This window comes from Podarcis cretensis (assembly GCF_951804945.1).
Source record: "Podarcis cretensis genome assembly, chromosome: Z".
In the NCBI taxonomy this organism is placed as follows: Eukaryota; Metazoa; Chordata; class Lepidosauria; order Squamata; family Lacertidae; genus Podarcis; species Podarcis cretensis.
In genome coordinates this window covers 29,896,650-29,919,808 of record NC_137184.1, presented here as the reverse complement: position 1 = coordinate 29,919,808, position 23,159 = coordinate 29,896,650, and the positions used below count along the sequence as shown (strand labels likewise).

The window sequence follows — 23,159 nt, the reverse complement described above, 5'->3', positions numbered from 1 at the left end:
GAAGCTGAACATAAGGCTCTGATATTTCTACAGACAGTTCTTACCTTACTGAAAGTAGCATTTGTGCAACTAATTAGAAATAAGTGTGTTGAGTGGCTCCTTAATTTAAAGGGCAGAACAGTTTGGAGGCTAAATTAAGTCTGCTGGGTCACAACAAAAAAGATAAGGTAAGAAACCCCAAACTGGAAGTTTCAGATGCAAAGTAACTTGTATCCCAGCACACATATGGCTGTGGTGTGATTCAAGACTTAAAAAACAAAACACTTTAAGTATGTAAGAAAATTCCAGCAGTATCGGGATAAAGGCCTTAGCCCAGTACTCTGTTCTCATTGGCCAACCAAATGCCCTTAGTGAGCCCATAAGCAGGACCTGCACGCAATAAGCACTCTTTTCACCTGCAATTCCCAACAACCTGTATTCAGAGGACATAGCCGTTGTGTTTACTAGGCTTTACCTCCATGAATCTAATATTTCAAAGCCATCCAAGTGTGGGTGGCCATCACTGCCTCCTGTGGGAGCTAATTTCACAGTTTAACTATGTGCCATGTAAAATGCACTTTCTTTTATCTCTTCCGAATCTTCCAGTATTCTGCCTGCATGTCCCCAAGCTCTACTGTTATAAGATAGGAAGAAAAGCTTTTTTCCCTTCCACTTTCTTCACACAATGTGCACTTTTATCTCTTTCATGCCCCCACATTTTTCTAAATGAAGAAGCCCCTAAACGTTGCCACTTTTCTCGGAAGAGAGTTGCTTCAACCCCTCAATCATTTAGCATGTCCTTTTCTGAACCTTTCCAGCTCTGCAGTATCCCTTTTGCCTTAGTTATTTTGTTTTTTTCTTTCTGGGAATGTTGTATTTCTGTCCCTCCACATTCCTTCTAGCATTGCTTGTATATAGTCCATAGAATATGCACAGGTATATTCTATATAGTCTACGGAATATGACATATGTCTATTCCACACATTACATACAAGCAATGTTATAAATGTAGAGTCAGTTTAGAAAACTAAATGAGGCTTCCAAAAAGTCTGCATGAATTATCTGTATTGCAATGCTTCCAAAAGAGGATTAACTCCCTTTTCATGCAGACATTTTTGCATAGTGGCTGGTCCCTATCTCACTTGTTAGCCCCTGGAGAGAATATGACCATTAGGTTGGGAACATCTTCCCTGATGGATTCCCCAACATGATGACACTAAAACATGTCCTACAGCCATGTTGTGAGACAACACTATGAGATAGTGGGTTTGTTTTTCAGTGCCCACCCCTAACAACTCATGTGGGGTAGATCAATCAAATAGCTATTAGCCATTATAACCAAATGTGTGCATTTAAACTATTTGATGGCTTGATGGAATTTGTCTGACTGCATCTCCCTGTACGGGATTTTCATGCTGTGTTGGTTTTGCTGCTTCAATCCCATAAATCTGGGGGGAGCACAAGGATCATAGGAGAGACCACAGGCAGGTGGGGTGTGTGGCAGCTGTGGGCATAGCAGGACATCCATTCTCCTCCTTTCAGTCAGGAAAACCCCTGCAGTTGCCCCTCCACCTCCAGGTACCCCACCTTTCCTCCAAGGAAATCCAGGTACTATGTATGGTTCCCCTGCACCACATCTTACATGTTTTATCCTCATAGCCACCCTTTGAGGTAGGATAGGCTGAGAGGCAGTGAAGGGCTGAAGTCGCCAAGTGAGTTTTGTGGCTGAGTGAGGATGTGAAAGTGGCTCTTTACAGGGAACTAGGCAGAGGGCCTTCTCAGTAGTTGCGCCAGCCCTGTGGAACACCCTCCCATCAGATGCCAAACAGATAAACAATTATATGACTTTTGGAAGACATCTGACGGCAGCCCTGTTCAGGAAAGTTTTTTTTTTTATGTTTGACCTCTTATTGTGTTTTTGATATTTTGTCGGAACTGCCCAAAGTAGCTGGGGCAACCCAGTCAGATGGGCAGCATATAAATAATAAAATTATTATTATTATTAGCCCAGCACTATAACAATTATACCACAGTGGCTCTCACTAGCAATCTGGGTGTGGATCTTCCTCTTCCCCCTAATATTCTCAGAATGAGAAGTGGTTGATATGCCGCCATTGGAGCTTAAGTACTTATTTCCCTTCCCACTTGGATAAAATGGGGGGGGGGGTATTTTAAAACAGGGGCAATTCTGTTTTGACTTTTAAAAAAGGCAGGAGAATTCCTTCAATACCTTCAATTCCCCTCTTTTTTATTATTTCCCTGTTACTGATTTATGTTTTTACTGAAATGCTGTATATTATGATTTTGTCTTTCTTATTGGTGTGTAGCCTAGAGAAGGGTTTTCCAAACTTGGGTCTCCATCTGTGTTTTTGTTTTTAAAAACAACCTACAATTCCCATCATTCCTGCTAGCTAAGGATGATGGAAGTTGTAGACAAAAAAACAGCTGGAGACCCAAGTTTGGGAAACCCTGGCTTAGAGCATTAGTCCTCAATTGGTGGTTTGGGATCTAGCACTGGATCACAGCCTGATCTAAGCAGCACTACCACAAATATATTGATTTTGGTTGATATATGTAAACCACATATGCATTTGCTGAAATATAAAGCAGTGTACAAGTATTATTAATAACAGTATGCAAGTATTATTAATAATAACAGTAACAAAGAAATTGGTTCTCAAACGTATGTTTTGGTTAAAGATGTGTTGAGGGCTACTAGCCTAGAGAATATTTGTATTAGGTGAGACACAAATTGAAGCAAGCAAACAAACATTTAAGATCCACCTTTCGCCAAAGTTCAAAGAATCTTACAAACAAAATTTGCAACATACAACACAGTACAATCAGTCCTGTACAGACATGAAAGAACAGCAATGAAATCCAGCAGTCAAAAGCGTCATAAAACATTAAGAGAAGTCAGGGTAAGAAAAGAGGGATTGTGCATAATTATGATGGTAGGCAAGCATTTGAAAAGAGAAAATAAAGAACCAGCCCCTAAAAGCCAAAGAATGTTGCATTGTGGTGGAAGGCGAATACAGAAGGGGCAAGGCGAACCGCTCTAAGGAAGAGTATCAAATACTGGGTGAGGCCAAAGAAAATTCCCTTCCTCTTTGTCCCAGCCAAATATGGATTCGGAACTAACAAGAAGGTTTCTGTGGAGGATCTTAACAATGCCAACATATGGGGGCAGCACACCTCTTTGAGTAGATGTCATTAAACAACAGAGGTAGCCTTTATGACTTGCTCATGAGCTTCCAGAAGCAAATGGCTGCTCCTTGTTGGACACAGTTTGCTGGACAGGATGAAACCCTAATCTGATCCAGCAGAGCCACCCTCAGATTCTTAGAAAATTGAACTAGGCTTCCAAACAGCCTGCATGGGTATCTGTCTTGCAATGCTTCCTGAAGAGGATTGCGTCCCTTTTCATGCATGTTGACAGCACTACGGGTGGAGGAGAAAATTGTTTTAAAGTGGCCTATACATATAATATGGCAGTTCTAACCTGGCTAAGCCTAGCCCACACTAGACTGCCTCTTATGCAGAGAGCACACTTTACACCCACACTTGCCTGATTCTGTGTGAGCAATGCAAAATTATACACAGAAAAATATATATCATGTGTATTCTGCATATAATATACATTAACATATACATTAATATGTATGGAAGAGTCAAGCTCTATGCTGTATTATATTTCTGCAAAGTATTAATACATCGTATTAATAGGTAATTTCATATAGTAATATATGTTGCTGTATTTGTTTATGTGCTGGTTAATTAAGGAAACCTGGAGAGTATGTGCGCATAATACTGCACTTTTTACAGTATATAATGCTGTATATATTATGTAAGAATTGCTCACATTTTTAGTGAAACTGGTAAAAAATAATAATACCTCACTTCTCATTGAGATCAAGGAACAAGATGAAAATTAGAAAAAATCCCTGCAGATAACAGCAGCACGGAGTTTTTCAGAAAATACCACACCTCTAGTTGGCACTTCTTGTAAGATCTAGAGCCAAGTTGAGATCCCATAAGCAGAGGTTACAGTGGTGCCTCGCAAGACGAAAAGAATCTGTTCCGCGAGTCTCTTCGTCTTGCGGTTTTTTCGTCTTGCGAAGCAAGCCCATTGACAGCTTAGCGGATTAGCGCTATTAGCGGTTTAGCGGCTTTTAGCGGCTTATCGGATAAGCGGCTTAGCGGCTTAGAAAAAGGGGGGAAAGGGGGAAAAACCCGCAGGAACTCGCAAGACATTTTCGTCTTGCGAAGCAAGCCCATAGAAAATTCATTTTGCGAAGCACCTCCAAAACGGAAAACTCTTTCGTCTAGCGAGTTTTCCGTCTTGCGAGGCATTCGTCTTGCGGGGCACCACTGTATTCAAAACCAAATCTGCCCTGACAAATTCAACTTCAGTTTAGTTTTAGTATGTGCTTATGGTTTGCATTTCTTCAAACATTATTGCTCAACACAGGTGGCTTGTAAAACAAAGATTTTTAAAAAAATCATAGAGCCAATAATCCAAATCACCAAAATAAAAATATATATCTCAGAGTATAAAATAAGTAATAACCAGAGTAAAATAAACAATAGCACCAAAGACAACAGCATGTGCAAACATGACAATCCACCAAAATTTAGCAAGAGGTGAACCAGGAAAATATTGTTGTTTGGGGAGTTCTAGAAGCAGGGCACCACCACATAAAAGGCCCTGTTCCAGTCGCTTCTACAAGTCTTATCTGAAGACAGGGGAATGCAGAGAAGAGACTCCAAAGAATATCTTAATTATCAGGCAGGTTTATATGGCAGTAAACAGTGCAATCACAGCAATAGTATTATTAAACACCTTTAAACTGCTCACCATTTTGTAAGCATGGTACAAAAGGGAAGACAGTCTCTGCCTGCAGGCTCACAATCTAATGGACATGACGTAAAAGGGGAAAGAACCGGGGAGGGGAAAGGAATGCAAGCACTGGAGCAGCTGGTCCTTTGTTATGCAATGGATGTGGCTTTTTCCATGATGCACTTCTTGGGAGGCAGGGGGTCAGCCTATTTGTGGCCAAGAGTCACATGGCTGGTGGCGTAGGCCAGAACATGCCTCCCTTCCAGTAACAGGTGGTTAGTGTAGAGTGTTATTTCATGAAGGGAGATGGGTGGGGGGAAGCAAGCTCCCTACAGCTGCTCATTCGTGGGACAACAGATTGGGATAGGTTAGTCTCCCCCTTGCCATAGGTTGGGGTGTAGCCTCCCACTGGCCCTTGGCCCCTTGACACACTCCAGGATGTGCCTCCCTTTGATTCTGTAACCCTAGAGCAACATACCTTGATCCATAGATATCAGGAAAGCAGAGAGCTGCCTTACACCAGGTGAGACCATTTGTCCACCAAGTGCAGTATTGCCTAGCAATGTAGGTATATGGAAAGCTGCGCCAGACCTCTAGTCCATCTAGCTCAGGACTGCCTACACAGACTGGCAGCAGCTCTACCATGTTTCAGACAGAGAGTCTTCCCCAGTCCAACCAGTAATTGCCCTACCAATGAGCTATGGCCCCCTTCCCCAATCGGAAAAGACCTTTCACACTGCCTGCTTCCTTGTCACTTTAAATGGAAATTCTGGGGACTGAATCTGGGAACTTCTGCCTGCAAAGCGCTGAACTATGTTCCCAAACCCAGAAGGGGTTGCCATTAGTTGGTAATGGCTCACAGTGAAAGATACTCTTACCTGGCACTTCCTGCTTACATTAAAACATTAAAGGCTTTATCCCCTCCCTCTGCCAAGAGCCTTTGCTCCGAATCAAGCCTGAGTATGCATTCCTTTTGGCAAAAAAGACAAATCAATATATTTCAAACTTTCCCCCAGCAACGTCAGGACAAATTCGCAGCAGAAATTGTGCCTAAGGATAGCAACTCAAAATAAGCATTTGCAATCAGCTGGTGTTGCTAACAAGAGGGGATCTTTATACCAGCCTTCACCAACCTAGTACCCTCCAGGTGTTTTGGAGTATAATGCACACCAGTCCCAGACGGTGCAGTTGGCTGTGATGGTTGGGACTGATGGGAGCCGTCAGAAATATGTGAAAGGTGGTGAACAATGCAGCCAGGTGGAGATGAATGGAGACACTCGGCTTAATTGGAAAAGTACTCACCACAGTTTGATGGTTGACTTGGATCACTTCATCCCCTGCATGGATTTTCTTGCACTGGTCTGCTGGAGACTAAAGGCAAGAGAATGGGGGGGGGGGGGGAGAGAGAGAGAGAGAAACTTGACAATGGGAAAACCCAGTGGTAGAATTCTTCATACTTTGCAACTGTACTATTACAATTCTAGTCCATGGCATAATTCTGTCTGGCACCAAGATAATATTGATTCATTCTTTACAAAGTGACACTCTTAAGCCCTCTTCAGGCTTTCAAAAGGAATGTGTGAGGACTGGGGAGGGAAGAGTCTATCAGTTTTGGTTCTCTCTGTTTCTCATTTTCCCCAATCTTAAACTCAGTTCTCCATGTTTTGCAAAGATTTACAGGCTTCGTTTCATTTTTAAACCCTCATGAAAATTCATCAGCACTTTAGTGCACATTTCTCCTAATGAAGGCATTTTTATATGCAGTTTTGACTAATGTACACATTTTGGCAAGAAACCTCCCCTAATATAGTGCATTTTCGTATGTTATTTTCAATGTTCTATATGGTTTTATGCAGTTTCCTCATAAATGTGCATTCTTGTAAACATGGTTTGGTTGGAGAACTGTATCATAAAATTTAGATGTAACTGATGACTTCCTCCCTCTGCTACATTTGCATTGCATTTCCTTTGCATTGAAACAAATGGGAGTAGAATAATACAGTGGCAACATAATTTATATGACCTAATTACATAAGTTACATAATTTTGCCACAGTGGACAGTGGGACAAATAAAGCAGCTTTTAGCAAAGATGATATGCAGTGGAACAGAAACAGTGGCTGGGGGGGGGCACTTTCATAGGAGGGAAGCCCTAACGGCGACTTTGCAGGAACACTGGAACAATATGAAGCTACTTTTTGCTGAGTCAGGCCTTTGGTATATCTAGCTCTGTATTGTCTACACTGACTAACAACAGCTCTCATAGATTGCAAACAGGGTTCTCTCACCCTATCTGCAAATGCTAGGTATTCAGCCTAGAACTCTGTACATGCAAGGTAAAAGGTAAAGGTAAAGGACCCCTGACAGTTAAGTCCAGTCGTGAATGACTCTGGGGTTGCAGCGCTCATCTCGCTTTACTGGCCAAGGGATCCGGCGTTTGTCCTCAGACAGTTTTTCTGGGTCATGTGGCCAGCATGACTAAGCCGCTTCTGGCGAACCAGAGCAGTGCACGGAAATGCCGTTTACCTTCCCGCTGGACCTGTTTATCTACTTGCACTTTGACGTGCTTTTGAACTGCTAGGTTGGCAGGAGCAGGGACCGAGCAACGGGAGCTCACCCCGTCGCGGGGATTCAAACTGCCGACCTTCTGATCGGCAAGCCCTAGGCTCTGTGGTTTAGACCACAGCTCAAGGTAGATACTTACTAATGAGTTGCAGCTCTTACCCTTCCTGGAGATTATGGGGACTGAACCTGGGACTTACTGCATGCAAGTAAGATGCTTCACCACTGAACTATGGCCCCTTCCCCCTCCTGCGTGGATCCAGCTCTGCACTAGAGATGGAATTTTCTAATCAGCCCAAACACATGATATTACAACAGTTCCCACATTCAACTGGCACTTATTAAGCATAGAGAAATCAAGCGAGACAGATGCATGTGTGAAGCAGCTGTCTGCTGTGATGATGCTTGATCTATTATGTCTCATTCCCCATGAATATGTACGAACTCTCCCTTAGATCTCTTCCAACATAAGCTGCAAAGGTTCAGGCTAGGCTTGTTTTTCAAGTTGCCTCTCTCTTCCCTGCCCTCCCCATCTCTTGACTCTGACCCAGCTTTTTCTGGTATCTTTTTCAATTACATCTTGGCTGGGGTCAATTATTCCTTCAAAAGAGAAGCCAAATCAATTGGTTGAAGTACTAGGAATGAAACATCTTTGATGTTGCTTTTATTTCACTGAGCATTTCGAGCAGAAACGAAGTGGCAAGCTGTGGGTGTGTCCCACTTCCTTATGTTTGCTGAACAGCAGCCCCAAAGATGAGGGACGTTCGTCACTAAAAGATTTATGGCTTTCATTTGGTCGTCGACTGACAAATTTCTCCTATTAAAACATTTATAAGCTCTTTAACAAAAGATGCTTCTTCTTCTTCTTCTTCTCTGCCACCTTCCCTATTCCTCCTCCTATTTTTCTTTTAATAAAGTATGTTGCTTTCGGTGGCAAAAACGGCAGTGGAGGTGGGGATTCTGTAATAAGATAGTGTACAATTGATTTTGGCTGGAGTTCACGGCAGATTCCTGGATCTGGAAAATACTGTAAAAGTATATCCAAACACCAGAAGGGTATAACTAAAAAAGACACTTAAGGAAAGTGGCAGGATTTTATTGCACTTGTCAGAAACCAGATGCTTGAGAAAGCCAGGGCACAGCTAGCTGTAAACAAAAAAGTAAAATTCTGTATTAACCTAAGAACAGCCCTGTTGGATGAGGTCAAAGGCTCATGTAGCTCTGCAGCCTGTTCTCACAGTAGCCCAACCACATGTCTATGGGAAGCCCATAAGCAGGAACTGAGCAATGGGAGCTCACCCTGTCGCGGGGATTCGAACCGCCGACCTTCTGATTGGCAAGTCCTAGGCTCTGTGGTTTAACCCACAGCGCCACCTGCGTCCCAACTACTTGTAGTCCCCAGCAATTGGCATTCAGAGGCATACTGCCTCTGCTGGTGAAGGTAGAACAAAGCCATGGTGGGCAGCAGTCGTTGACAGCCTTATACTCCATGAGTTCACCTAACCCACTTTAAAGGCATCCAAGTTTTTGGCCACCACCACGTCTTGTTGCAGAGAATATCATAGTTGGAACTATGCGAAGAAGTACTTCTTTTTGTCTGCCTAGGTAAGGCAAGGTTCAAAAGCCCAACCTACCAAAGTAGCTGGCCTGCTCAGAAGGCAACAGGGCACATGGGAACATAGGAAGTTGCCTGAAGCAGACCTATTGGTTCATCTAGCTCTGTATTGTCAACAGCGAGTGGCAGTATCCCTCCAGGGTTTCAGGAAGGGTTCTCTCCCAGATCTACCTGGAAGTGCCAGGGATTGAACTGGTGGCCTTCTGCATGCAAAGTGATGTTCTGCCACTGAGCTATGATAGGTGAGGGAAGATTGCAAAGGAAATTGCATTTCTTCACTGGAAGGAAGGTGTGACAAAGGGTTTCTTGGTGGCTGCAAAAGGAGGACAAAACTCAAAAATCGGGCAATAATAGGATGGTTTAGAAACAACTTCATCTAGCATCTGGCATGGATCCTTTCCCAAAAATACCGAGAAAGTATGGAGAAAGTTATTTTGGGACAGTTAAGAAGCCATGCTTGTCTTTTTTTGCTCTGGCTGATAAACATGTATCAGGTTTTAGGTTTAAATGTTTTAAATCTTCTGTACCCCTGTGTTTGTTTACCCTTTCTGAAAACTAGTTTCTGAGAACCAGAAGCTAGGATTGTGGGCTTTTGCCTGCGTAAGGATTAAAACCTCAGGCTGAGAAGCCACAATCAAAACGGGTCAGGAACTTAAGAAGCTGCATTATAATGGGTCAGACCCATTATAATTCTACCAGGGGCCCTCCAGGATTCCAGGCAAGGGACATTCCTAGAGAGGCCGGGGATTGGAACTGGGACCTGTTAGGCTATGGCCCTCCCAAATCACATTGCCTATTTCTTTCCATTTCCTTTCTTTTTCTCTCATGTAGACTTTGACCCACCCACTCCCTCCCCCACCAAAAATAGCTGACATCCTTGGCATTGTGGTGCTTCTTTCCAGCCTGTCTCCCCCTTTCTAATTATGGATTTATAATACTGGAGTAGATTAAAATATAATGAAGAAAGTGAAAGCCTGCTGCTGGCATCTTTCTTTTCTTTTTCTTTAACATATAAAGCTTTTGACGCTATAAAGAAAATTATTATCTTGACACAAGGGCTATTTCTTTGCTTCAAAATGTAGAAGTGTGCTGATTCGAGGCTTCCACCATCATTTTTTTTCTGCCATCATTAAAATAGCACTTTATTCAAAAGCTCTTTATTACTTGGTTTTTGCTGAAATGATCTTTACCACTGCCCGTGTGTTTATTTATCACATTTGCACCCCTCCTTCCCTCCAGGATATATTACTTTATTTATTAAATTTACATACTGTCCTTCTTCCGAAGATCTCGGGGCAGTTTACAGCATAAAAATGCATTTATGATTTTGTAATTTTATGATGTTTAATTGATATTGTTATACACTAACATAGCATTTTGCTTTGAGAGTTAGCAGTTTATAAGATGTTCTTATAAAACAACGAAATGCACTGATCTTAGGAAACTTGGAAGCTGCCTTACACCAGATCAGACCAATTGGTCCATCTAGTTCAGCACTGTCATGGACTAATTAGACACAGAGGAATGGTGAGAGGAAGCAACTGGTGAACCACCAAGGGGAGAAGGCTGAGTCCAGGGACTGGTGATGGGATGACAATGAGTGCTCAGAGGCAGATGAGGGAGAAGACTGGGAAGAGGAGGTGTCAGAAGCTGAAAAGGTAACAGTGCTTAGTGAGCTGGGAGAGTTAATGGCAGAGAGAAGTCCAGAATCAGAGGAAGAAGCTGAAGCTGGAGAGTGGGAGAGGGAGAGGGAGGCCAAGAGGCAGAGATTAGTCAGGCTGGAGAAGAGTCATAGATGCCTCTCCCTCCTGCCGCAACAAGCTCTCATCCCTCCTTGTCTCCCAAAACCAGAAGAGAGCTGAAACAGGCAGAGCACCAGCAGGCTGCACACAAGCACAGTCCTTGGTTGCTTAGAAAAACCCCTGGAGAAGAAGGGACTTAGATAGCTGTGGGGAGGCAGTGACTTCATGAATCAGTTTTGGCAACTGATTCATGGGGATGAGCTGCTGCACTCATTAGGCCTGACACCCTGTCAAGTCTGTGCAGATGGTGTTTCTGCTAATAAAGAGTTAACTTCAACTGTGAAAGGTGTGATTTACTGACAGCTTGGTCTTTGACAGCATTGCCTACAGTGATTGACAGTGCCTCTTCAAGGTTTCAGGTGGAGAGGGTGCTTCTCCCAGCCCAACCTAGAGATACTAGGAGTTGCACCTAGGATCTTGTTCATGCAAGGAATTCACCCTACCACTGAGCTACAGCCCTTCCCTATCATGGACCTACTCTAGCTGCCTTGATTTCCACTCATCCACCATTTTATTGCTGATTTTTCTACCCAAAAGGCATGGAACGGCTTTGCTCAGCTGTTCTCCCTTCTTCAGATTGATCACTGGTAACAGTGTCAGGCTCGTTCCTACTAGCATTTTCCACTAGCCTAAGAAAACAAAAAAGACCCAACAACCTTCCATCAAAACCCCTGTCTGAGACCTGGGGATAATGTTTCTAAGCAGCAATAAAACTTGCTCTTTACCTAGGTAAGCAAAAGCACAGTGCACTTCAACCAAGAGCAGGGACAATGTGTCATGCTTCAGAAGATGCTGCTCGCTACTTCCTGGATGTGTTCTATCTCTCCATCTAGGTTTCATTTGAGGTTTTTAATTGCAAATATGCCTGCAGACAGAACTCAATAAAAAAGAACGGCAGAATAGCCCTCCAGACCTCATCTTAATACTAATAGCTAAGAGCACTGAGTGTCTAAAGTGGTTCACATATTAACTTTGTCCCGAGAGAGCAGAGGGGCCAGTGGGTCTAATTAGACCCATCAGGACTAGGTCTGGGTGATATCTGCTTTCCAACATCGTAATATATTGCCAGCTAAACTTCGCGATATGGCGGTATATTACAATGTCAGAAAGGAGGTGGGGAGGAAGAAAGCAGTTATTGGTCACAGAGACAGTTAACATCACTGTGTGAAGCTTCTGCCTCTTCCTGGAAAGGTCAGGCAGGCGGCACTGGCCTGGGTGGAACGTCCATTCTTTGTTCAAATGCCTCCAATGAAAGCTGGGCTCTGGTCATGCAAATAATGTCAAACCATGGTAATTTGTAGACCGTGTTTGTAGACTGTGGTTTGGCATTACGTATAACTGTGGCCTCTGTAGTTCTGGCTAGTAAAAAAAAGGAACAATTCTATGAAACGGTTAGAGCAAGGTGCTGACAATGCCAAGACTGCAGGTTTTACCCCCCACATCGGACAGCTGCATACTGTATTTGGGCTGGACTAGATGATCCTCAGGGTCCCAACTCTGATTCTATGAGTCAACATGTGCCTTCTATGAAAATGGACAACACCGTCAAATTAGCTTGACATGCAAAACTTATTCCGACTGTAACATTTGTGGGGTGTGTGTGTGTGTGTGTGTGTGAGTTGTTAGCCTGGCATAGGATATGGGGTGGGTTTAGTGCAGCATGTGCACAGCCTTTCATACTGTCAATGAACAGCATTTAAAAATCTATCAGCATTAGAGTCCATTAGAGTCCATCAGTGGCCAGCTACCCTGCAGCTGGCAGACGAGGATAGAAAGGCAGGCCAAGCCCTTGCATTAGCCTGCTGAGAACATTTGCGTGCTTCCTCAAGCAGTGGAAAGTTTCAGGACCCTTGCTTTTCACAGGGTCAGTTCCCTTTGGGGAAGAAACCACTGGAGACTTTTGTCCTGCTCTTTCATTAACTTATTTATTTGCATCTTGGAACAGGGGAGTGTGCTGAGGAAGGCATCCATACAGTTTTATAAAGCTGATTCATTTCTTCCTGCCATCCCACCAAGGTTATTTTCTGGTAGCTTTGCTGGCTATGTTCAAGTTACTACCTTGGGGATGGGAAACTTCAGTCCTGATGGCCACATATGACCCTCCTAGCCTCTTTGACTGGCCCTTGGAAGTCTCCCCAGGCCATGCCTCTTACCATGCTTTTGTCGGGCTGGAATGCATCCCCAAACTCTGATAATGATTCTTGTTTGCATGGATGGAGGATAGAAAGGGACATGGGAGTGTCTGCAGAAACAAAGCCCACTGTTCAAAGGCAAAATTGCAGGTTACTTTTGCCTCTCTCCCCCCTCCCACTGGCATGCGGCCTCCTGAAGGTTACCCAGAAGGGAATGTGGCCCTTCCTGGCTTCTGTGCTAAACATTCTCCTTCAGTCCTCATCATAGGAGTTTTCTGAGCCCTTCCTAGCTCAAACAAGGCACCAGTCTCTTTCTTATATAAGCCTATATTTCCTTTAAGTTATCTTCAGGTTAGAAAAAAGAAGGGAGGCAAATGGAGAGAGGGAAAAAAGAAGGGAGGGATAAACGCTTTGCAAGGTCTACCAAATTGTCATGGATATGACGCTTTATAAATATCACAATAAAATTAGTGTGCGTGTTTTGTTGCTGAATTAGAATAATTGCCACAATTTATTCTAAATAGATTTTAGAGACATCTGTGAAGACAATATAATAGGCCAATAATCTCTCTTCCATTTCCTAACAATCAGAGTTCCACAAGCAATACAAATTGTTTAAGGCTTTCTCATCTGAAACTGTGTTATTCCTCCTATAGTGGCCATGTGTCCTACCTTACAGAGGAGTCCGTTTCAAGGGCTGTCAGAAGGCAGCCCTCAATTGGAGGGAGTATTTTATCTGGTCCAAATCTGGCTCAAACCTAAGAAGGCAGAGCAGGAACCTTGAACTTGCCCACAAACAGTGACCACCTGGGCTACAGACTGGGCAGGCACACATGGGACCTACAGTAGTCATATATCCTTCTCCATGATGTACTGCCTTGTTTGAGTCCTATTTGAATTATAAATGGAATCATGGGGTCGTAGCCAATGCTACTTTTACTCAGAAGTAGATCCATTTGTAATTAACAGAAATCACTACCTTAGGTCTATTAATTTAAACGGGTCTACTCGGAGTAGAAGTAAGTGTGCCACAACCCACAGTCTTTCTATTTAAATCGTAACCATTATTTCTAAATTTGCATCTATGCATACAAACTAGCATATGCATTTTTAATGCAAATCTGTGCCCTCTTGTGTTTTTTTTTAAAAACTATGCATAAATGGCCACTCTTTTCTTCTTCATTTGAAGAGATAATACTTTGCTTCCTAAGGGTCAAATGAGACATGTCAGCTTAGCTCCAAGGCAGGGGAGGGGTTCTCGTCTAGGAGCAGCGTTTGTGGAGCCTCACGCCACCCCTGCCCCATCCTGAGATGAAGGTGCAGCTGTGGCGGGGGCTGGATCTGTGGGGGGCCCTGAAGATGGGGGTGGGGTCAAGCAGGGGAGGCCCCTAGAAGATTACCTGTGAGGTCCCTAAGATTCTGCAGACAACATCTTGCCCACAGGTTGGCAGTTCTGCAACACTAATGTATGGGGTCTTAAGCCATATCACGTACTGTAATGTTTTCTGGGCTATCATGATGCACCAGTAGTTTCTTTACTGCTTTGCCTCCTCAACGTCACTTTTAATGGTTTCAGTTTAGCTGATTTTAAATGGCCCAGAACACTAGCGGGTATAGTCCTAGCTAACAGGGAAGGATTGAGTGCTTGAACTAAATGGACTTTTCCCATCTCTAGTTAGCACGGTTCCTCAGCTTAATTACATATGACTATTTTATAAGCCCACCTAATTTCCTGGACCCAAATATGCTTCATTAAGCTCAAGGCTTTGAAACAGAACTCTATAGCAATCGCAGTGAGATTAAAAATTGGAAATTGAGGGTCGGTGGGTGGGTAGGTAAGCAGGGGAGTGGAGGAAACACAAATGGCAGGAGGTTCAATTAAAAACTAGTTTAATGATCTATTATCAGCAATAAAGATATTGCTATGCCTTCACCATCCTGGTGCCACCCAGCTGTTTTCGACTACAACTCCCATCAATCCAACCAGAATGGGACTGATGGGAGTTGTGGTTCAAAAGAGCCATGTCAGTTGAAGGGCCAAAGGTGTGTCACTCTCCCCTACTTCCCCACAAAGACGCTCCTGTTAAAGTTCATCCAGCCACTTTTGGAAATGTAACAGAGAAGGAGTGAGAAGGATAGTTTGGCTGCAAACTGGGCCTCCCAGACGATGGGCAGGCAACAGATTCAGATTCTGTCTATGTGCTGAATGGGTTAGGGTTGTGCTAGGCTATCTATATTATGCACATCTTTATTGAGGGGATTGTGTGTATGCATTTTTTGGTAAAAGGCAACAGCACCCCATTATTATTATTATTACTATTTTAAGAAGGAAAGGAAAGCTATTTTTCAGGCCTATACACTGTGGTAGGAAATTTTTCTTCAATCTGAGGTTCACATTCACTCCCAGGCAATCTTCCATTGGTTGCATGATTGCAGTGGATGGAGCCAGCTGCAAAATTGGGGGTGGGCTGGAGGCAAAATGTGAGCAGAGCAATAGATGTAACTCTTACCTTTGCACAGTGGGCTACATTTGAGCAGCTAGATGCCACTCAAAGATACCCATACCTAAAGAGGCATTATCACAATCCAGCCAGGCAAAAGCAACAGTGGAGGGCATGGAGCAGGACCACTGAGGGGGTCTGGCCAAGGGAGTGTGCCCTGGGGAGATTACTGAGGGCTTGATAGAGAGGCTTGGAGGGTCACTTTCAACTCCCACAGATAATGCCAGGCTAAATCACAGAGCCATTTAATCTAAGGAGGACTTCCAGAGATCAAACAGCAGGCATTCAGATCTTTAAACAGTTGGAAAGGTTATCCCCCACTATGACAAAATCAGAACAAATTATGCATAAGGAATTATGCATAAGGAGCCTGAGCAAGTATTCATGATTTGTAGAATATTTAGAGTTCAAAATCCAGACTTTGTTGGTGCTGTATCTGGGCAATGTTATTAAAAATGTTATTAAAATAATTTACACCCCAACTTTCTATTTTTTATATTTAAAAAAATGCTGTTATGCAGCTTGGGCTGGTTTTTAGTGAGGAAATTGAAGTGGCTGATGTTTTGTGTTTTAAGTGTGCTTTAAATGTTTTAACTATGTCTCAGTTTGTATATTAATTGACTAGAGAATGTTGTTGTCTGGGTGGTCACTGAACATTCTAAACAAAGCAAATTAATAAATTTCCCCATACTCAAGGTGGCTCACAATGTATTTAAAAAGCAAATCACAATTGCAACAACTCTGTTAAAATCCAGATTAAAATTGCAGATAAAACAGATTCCTCAAAATCTCAGTGTGTTAGAAGAATAGGTTCAGCTCAGGAAAATACAGCAGAGAAAGGTCTTCACAAAATGGTGGAAGGCCAGTGGAGAGGGACTGAAATGGAGCCCCATATTTATTTATAATTGATTTATCTATACAGTTTTTAGACTGATTTACATCAAAGGTCGCAAATGGTTTCCACCAACAAAGACACATGTAAAAACAGATGTAATTTAAAATCAAAGCAAACAATACAAACACAGAATAGGATGGGTAGGCTAAACAACTCATCGACTAGATGACGAAAGGCCAATGATGTCATCGCCATTTGCACCTCTAGGAGGAGAGAGTCCCACACCCAGGGTACAATCACCAAGAAGGGCCTGTCCCAGCAGAGCAGAGCAAGTAGTACTCACTGGCAGAATTGCAAGCACAGCGCCCCCACCAATTGATCTCGGAGATTGGGTATGCTAATATGGCAGAGATGCTCCATTTGGTAGCCATACAGTGGTGCCCCGCAAGATGAACGCCTCGCAAGACGGAAAACCCGCTAGACAAAAGGGTTTTCCGTTTTGGAGGCGCTTCGCAAAACGAATTTCCCTATGGGCTTGCTTCTCAAGACGAAAATGTCTTGCGAGTTCCTGCGGGGTTTTTCCCCTCCCCCCCTTTTCCTAAGCCCTAAGCCGCTTATCAGCTGATCCGCTAAAAGCCGCTAAACCGCTAATAGCGCTAATCCGCTAAGCTGTCAATGGGCTTGCTTCGCAAGACGAAAAAACCGCTATACGAAGAGCCTCACGGAACAGATTAATTTTGTCTTGCGAGGCACCACTGTATGCAGGACGTTCCATAATATAGGCATGGCCATATGTTTCTATACCAGCTAAGTATCACCCACCAACAGCATGCAAAGAAGACTCAACACCCGCTTTTTCAAAAACCTATTTAAGAGAAGCAGATTTGACAGCTGCAACTTCCCCATCAGAGCATGGGTACAATGCAGATCCTATGAAATATGACAGAGTCCCTTTTGGAGTAGCACACTTTGATTAAAACTGGGTATAGTAATCAGGTGGAGAGGGGCAGATAAAGTTGCTTTGAAGCCAGATCTGGCCCAAGGTCTGTCAAATGGCCACCCAATGTGAAATATATCCAGGCCCATTAGAGTTGTGTGAATTGGCTGAGAGTTTGTATACCATCATCACTTTCACATCTAGGTAATGACAAAAAAGTGATGGATGTAAAAAACTTAATGAACAAATGGCAAGCGAGGGAACTTTGCTCATCAATCACAATTCAGTGGCTAACTTAGGATTTCATGGCTCAAACTAAGCTCCTTTCCACAAATGGACAATTATGAATTATGAACTAAGTCCCAAGTATGGTCTGACCATTACTAAATCTTCATTTTCATCTCCATTACCAAGAACCTGATTCCATCATCTTTCAGAATTGAACTAACCCCCTCATTTAACATCAAGATATACTTTTTTTCTCTAGGAAACTGCTTTCTGTTCAAGTGTGTTTCTGAAAACTCATAATGATTGTGAGTAGACTGCTTAAGTTCACACTTTGAAATACTGTAAATGGGATGACTAACATAGCCAGTATTAAGAAGATTTCAACAGAACTTCCTTAACAGGGCAATTCTATTTTCCTGATCTTTGCTGCTAGAATGGGTTAGGTCCATTTTCTCCAAACAATGCCCATCTTCCCCACACCTAACATAGGTGACAATAGGATACTTCTTCCTGCTACTCCTCAATCCTTGACCAGAGAAATTGCTGACTGGGGAATGAGGTGTGGGGACCCTCCCATGTTATGACTCTGTGCCAGGACTTGTCTTCAATGCAGTTCAAAAATCTAGGCCAGACATCATAATTATAGCAAGGTTCTTTTCTCTGGAATGTCTGTTACAACCTCTGGGAGCAATACACGAAGTGTCTATGCACTGTTGAGAACCTTGATTTTCTTTCTTTCAGGGAAATAGATGCTATTTGTGGAATTTACTCTATTTCATATGGAAGATAACTAGAGAGAGCAAAAATAATGAGGCACAATTTGCCGGGAACATCTCCTGTTCTTGTCTTACTGAAACAAATGAAGCAAATCCTAGCATACTCCGTCCATGGAGGATACCCAGTAAAACAGTTGTAACATTCAACTTATGGAGACAGAAGAATCAAGAAAATGATCACAGTGAACAAAACCTACATTTTCTGTCGTTCCAGTGATCACGTGCAGCCCGTCATACGTTGACTTGATGTACATCCCCTGAGAAATAATGAGATGAGCAATGATTAATATACAACAGGCTATTAAGAATTTGCAAACAAATGGAACCCGAAATCAAATGCTGCAGTGTGGAATGCACCTGCTCAGGGTTCCAGAAAGCAAGTTGAAGTCTCTTTTCATTCTACCTCCCCACCACCCCAATTTCCCATTTTCCCCTATAACAAGCAGCATCCTGTGGCCAGTAATGACGCAAGAAGGCATTGCTTTCCGTCCCATCCTGTATTCATTACATGCAGCACTGTATCCATTCTGCTGCAGCCCATCTTGCACCCAAAAACTATGTTGTTCAACTTGTTATCCACTGTGGTGAAATTAAGTTAAATTATGTTATTACATTGTCATCACATTATCCCTCCCCGTTCATTCACTGCAAAGGAAATGCAATGCAAATGAGGAAACATAATCAGCTGTATATCGTTTGCAGACTGAAAGCATCAGTATCAGCATCAGCAAATACCAAATGTATTAGCTGGATTGATCGCTGTTCCAGACATAGGGAACTGTCAAACTCATTAGCCATTAGATGAGGGGTCTCAGCAGCTAGGTTTTTATCACAACACCAGTTTCAACTAAATAAAATATGCATGTTTTCATTTTCATATGTGGGGGGCGGGGGCGCCAAATGGCAAGGAATTGCTGCTTCCGTTAAGCCCTCCATATGAACTTCCAATGGTCATCACTGTTAGACAAAGAATGCTGGGCCAGATGGGCCTTTGGTCTGATTCAGCAAGGTAATTTTTGCCTGTCAGGAAGAGAAAGTGCATTTTGGAAGATCCGAGTCTAGAGCTGGGATGAAAATTCCACCATACCAACCCAACCGCAATTTCCCAGCCCACTGATTGGCAGACACATTCTGCGGAGGTGCCATTTTGGCAAATGTTACTCTTCTCCCAAATGGCTATTGGGTGTTTCTTGAGCTGCCACCTCCCCCTGAATTTTTATTTTATTTTTTAATTCTGGGAGGAAAGGGGGGCTTCTAGTCATCAAGATAAGTTCTGCTCTTAGAATGGGAAAAGAATGAGAAGAATGAGAAAAGAGAGAGCTACTGTACCACCAGTGATAAGCTCCCTGGATCCTATGATGCAACTTAGGGATCCCAAAATCACTATCTGGGGTTTTTGCACTCCCCAGGATTTGAGCCATAAGCACTCATTTTGAAAAGAGCTGCTTGCAAGAACTCAGCTCCTCAGCAATTCATGACAAGCAATTGTAAACTCTGCAAGACTTCAAGCAGCAAGTCAGAGAGATCTTCAGAACCTGCTAATAAAGTCTTTTCGTTTTAAAGTGCTCACATCTACCATTCAGCTTTAGTACAAATCAATGCAAAATGCCTGAAAGCCTGATCCTATGTGAGCCATTGTATCTACAAAGGAATGGCTAGGATGGCAGAGGTGGGGCATAGCAGCTGCTGCCTCACTGTACTGCTGGAAAAATTTCTAACTTAAAAGGAAACAGGTTTCTTTTCTCAAACTGAGCAAAATGTGTGAAATCTACCTGAGAGCTGAAATGAAAGTCTGTCCTAAAAACTTCCCATTCCCTTGATCCTCAAATAGAAAAAGCTAACGAGGTTGCTTTTGTTGTTTCCAGGCATTATCATTGCACATGAAAATCCAGAGACTGGGGTGGGGGTGGGGGGACAACAGTATATCAAAATGAGAAGCAGAAATGTGAATAAGATTTTTTTAAGGAGTATTTTTATCATCAGAACCCACTTCTGTCATATTCTCTACGTTGAAGTACAGAGCTTCATCTCATTAAAAAAAAAAAAAAGTTGAAATATTATATGCTGTTTTTATTCAGCTTGTCTAGATGCATTGCTTTGTACCTACAGCAAGATAGCTTTGGCTCCATTTTCTATTTAGGACAGATGTTCTGCTACATCGCTTTGAAACTGGCATGGAAAACGAAAAACAGGCAAGGGCAGTCTTTGCCAACCTGGTGCCCTCTGGAGATATTTGGGGCTACATTTCCCATTAGCCTCAGCCAACAGGACCATGGTGGCTGGGGCTAATGGGAATTGTTGTCCAAAAGGTCTGGAAAGGGCAATCAGTTGCCAAAGGTTGATCAAGGGTGTAGCTAGTCCCCCTTGCTAAGTGGGATTTCAAAGAAATGGATAGGAAATAGCCAAAGAACATGTCTGGATGCTTGTTGCTAAGCCAAAGCTATGTGCATGAAGACTGCAACCTGTACGCATTTACCTGGGAATAGCCCTATTGAGGGGTGTATGTGATGTTAGGGGAGGGGAGGTGCCATATTGTGCTCCTTCTGGGGTAGTTTGTCCACCTTTGGTTCCCACCCTGCACTCAGCTCTCACCTGTGGCTTCTAGAAGCTGTCAGCAAGTGATAGTGGGAAATGGCTTTGGCTGGCCGGTTAAACCAGATGATGGCAAGCAATATTTATATTTTACATTTTTATATCTTCATTTTAGATCTTATGATTTATGTGGAAAGTGTTTGATTCAGTTGGTGCGGTTTTTGGTGTTTTATTTATTGCTTATGACTACTTTTGTACTTTTTCATGTTGTAAGCTGCCTTGAATGTGGCTTGAACTATGTAAAACTGGCATACAAATACAATTATGTATGTATGTATGTTCTGCATGTGGACGCGGGTGGCACTGTGGGTTAAACCACAGAGCCTAGGGCTTGCCGATCAGAAGGTCGGCGGTTTGAATCTCTGCAACGGGGTGAGCTCCCGTTGCTTGGTCCCAGCTCCTGCCAACCTAGCAGTTCAAAAGCACTTAAAAGTGCAAGTAGGGAAGGTAAACGGCATTTCCGTGCGCTGCTCTGGTTCGCCAGAAGTGGCTTTGTCATGCTGGCCACATGACCCGGAAGCTGTATGCTGGCTCCCTCGGCCAATAAAGCGAGATGAGCGCCACAACCCCAGAGTCAGTTACGACTGGACCTAATGGTCAGGGGTCCCTTTACCTTTACCTATGTTCTGCATGCAAGGGAAATGCTCTGCCATTGAGCTACGGCTCTTCCCTCTTGTAACCACAAAGATCTACTTTAACGTTTTCTTGCGCTCACTGTTAGGGAGAGTCTCTAAGGACCAGTTTATCCTTCATGGTAAGAAGATTCTGACACTAAAGGAAATGTATTGTTTCTGCAAGACAGCCTATGTCATGATGACACTGCTTCAGGGACCATTCCGCATTATGTTTAATCAAACAAGCAGCTCAAGCTGTACAAATTACCTGCACAGGGTTTTTCCTCAGTTGCCATCAGTTATGGGGTGGAAAAGGAGAAGCTGCTGTAGGCTGTCTTTGGTCACACCAGGAAGTTTCTAATTTATTGTTATTACCAGCAAAGAAAGTCAGGTGTGCATGGCTGATCTGTTACAAGTAGTTCTCTCTGTGTGCATGCATGTGTGTGTTTATGTATTTTTATTGGGGGGGGGTGCATGTGCATGTGACCTCTCACTACCAGGGCTGAGAGGCAGGTTTTGCCCCCACTGGAACAACAGCCCTTAGTGTATTCTTCATTCTTTCCAACAAGAATGGATGACAAGTGTGTAGGAACCCAGGTCACTACATCTTAGCGAGTTGGATCACTGGTGCATCTAGCTCAGTATTGTCTTCTTAGACTGGAAGCAGCTCTTCAGGGTTTCAAAGCAGCAGCTTCCCCCAGCTATACCCAGAGATGCCAAGGATTGGACTTGGGATCATCTGCATGCAAAGGCAAATGCTCTACCACGGAGCTATTGCTCTTCACCACTGATTTGATAGTTAAGACTTGCTTCCCTGCCAGCAGTAACTGTGTCATTGTTAAACTCTGTGCTGGAAACAAGACAAGCACTGTTGACAGTTCTATTAGACCTCTTTTGCAGTTTTGATACCAATGTCCATGTTGGACCACCTGATTTATGGTGGTGGTGATCACCCCTGGAGGGTAGGCCTCAGAGCGGGTTAGTAAGGATGGATGAATCTGGCCGTTTCTGTTTCTCGTTTTTCCAAACTTAAATTCACATTTTCACATCAGTCTGCAATTTTGATGCAAACTTCTAATATAAATGTTTGCATGCAATTTTGCCTAATATGCTCATTTTTTGCAGAGCAATTTCCTCTAAAACAATGCTTTTTTGTATGTTATTTTCACTAATATATGCATTTTCATGGCATCACAGAATTGTAGAGTTGGAAGGGACCCAAGGGTCATCTAGTCCAACCCCCTGCAGTGCAGGAATCTTTTGTCCAATGTGGGGCAACATGGGGAATATGTGTGTACACAGTACTTGGCTGCAGAACTACACCGCAAAAGCTATGTGTATTTTAAAGGACACCTGTGCTTGCTTTCACAATTGTTTGGGAAAGTGTGGATTGGGTTTGCCTTGAAATGCAAACTAATTCACATTTCTCCCTATTCCATAGTAGTGAGGATTTCTGCTCATCCCTGTGACCTTCAGTTTATTGGGGTTCTGCAAGGTCTGCTCTTGTTGCTCCATCCTGTTTAACAGCTTTGGCAAAAGATTTGGGACCCTGTGCACTAAATATGCTGATAATTTAAAGCTCTATCCATAGCTCAGTGAACATCTGATATGTATGCAGAAAGCCCCAGATTCAATCCATGGCATCTCTGGATAAAGCTAGGGGACACCCCTATCTGCAACCCCGGAAAGCCACTTCTAAACAGTGTAGACAATCCTGAGCTGTAGGGGCCAATGACAGCTTCCTGTA

The 23,159-nt window shown here is 43.1% G+C and overlaps 1 protein-coding gene across 3 annotated transcripts in view; it reads right to left on the bottom strand.

The window, feature by feature from the left end:
• Nucleotides 1-23,159, bottom strand: part of LOC307207623 (connector enhancer of kinase suppressor of ras 2-like) — a 331,548-nt gene that overhangs the window by 140,682 nt on the left and 167,707 nt on the right. For all 3 annotated transcript variants that reach the window (XM_079961622.1, XM_079961621.1, XM_079961620.1), the window contains exons 7-8: nt 18,404-18,463; nt 6,122-6,190 (exon numbers count right to left, since the gene is read on the bottom strand). In XM_079961622.1, coding sequence (XP_079817748.1) covers nt 6,122-6,190; nt 18,404-18,463 — 129 coding nt within the window. The remainder of the gene's footprint in view (nt 1-6,121; nt 6,191-18,403; nt 18,464-23,159) is intronic.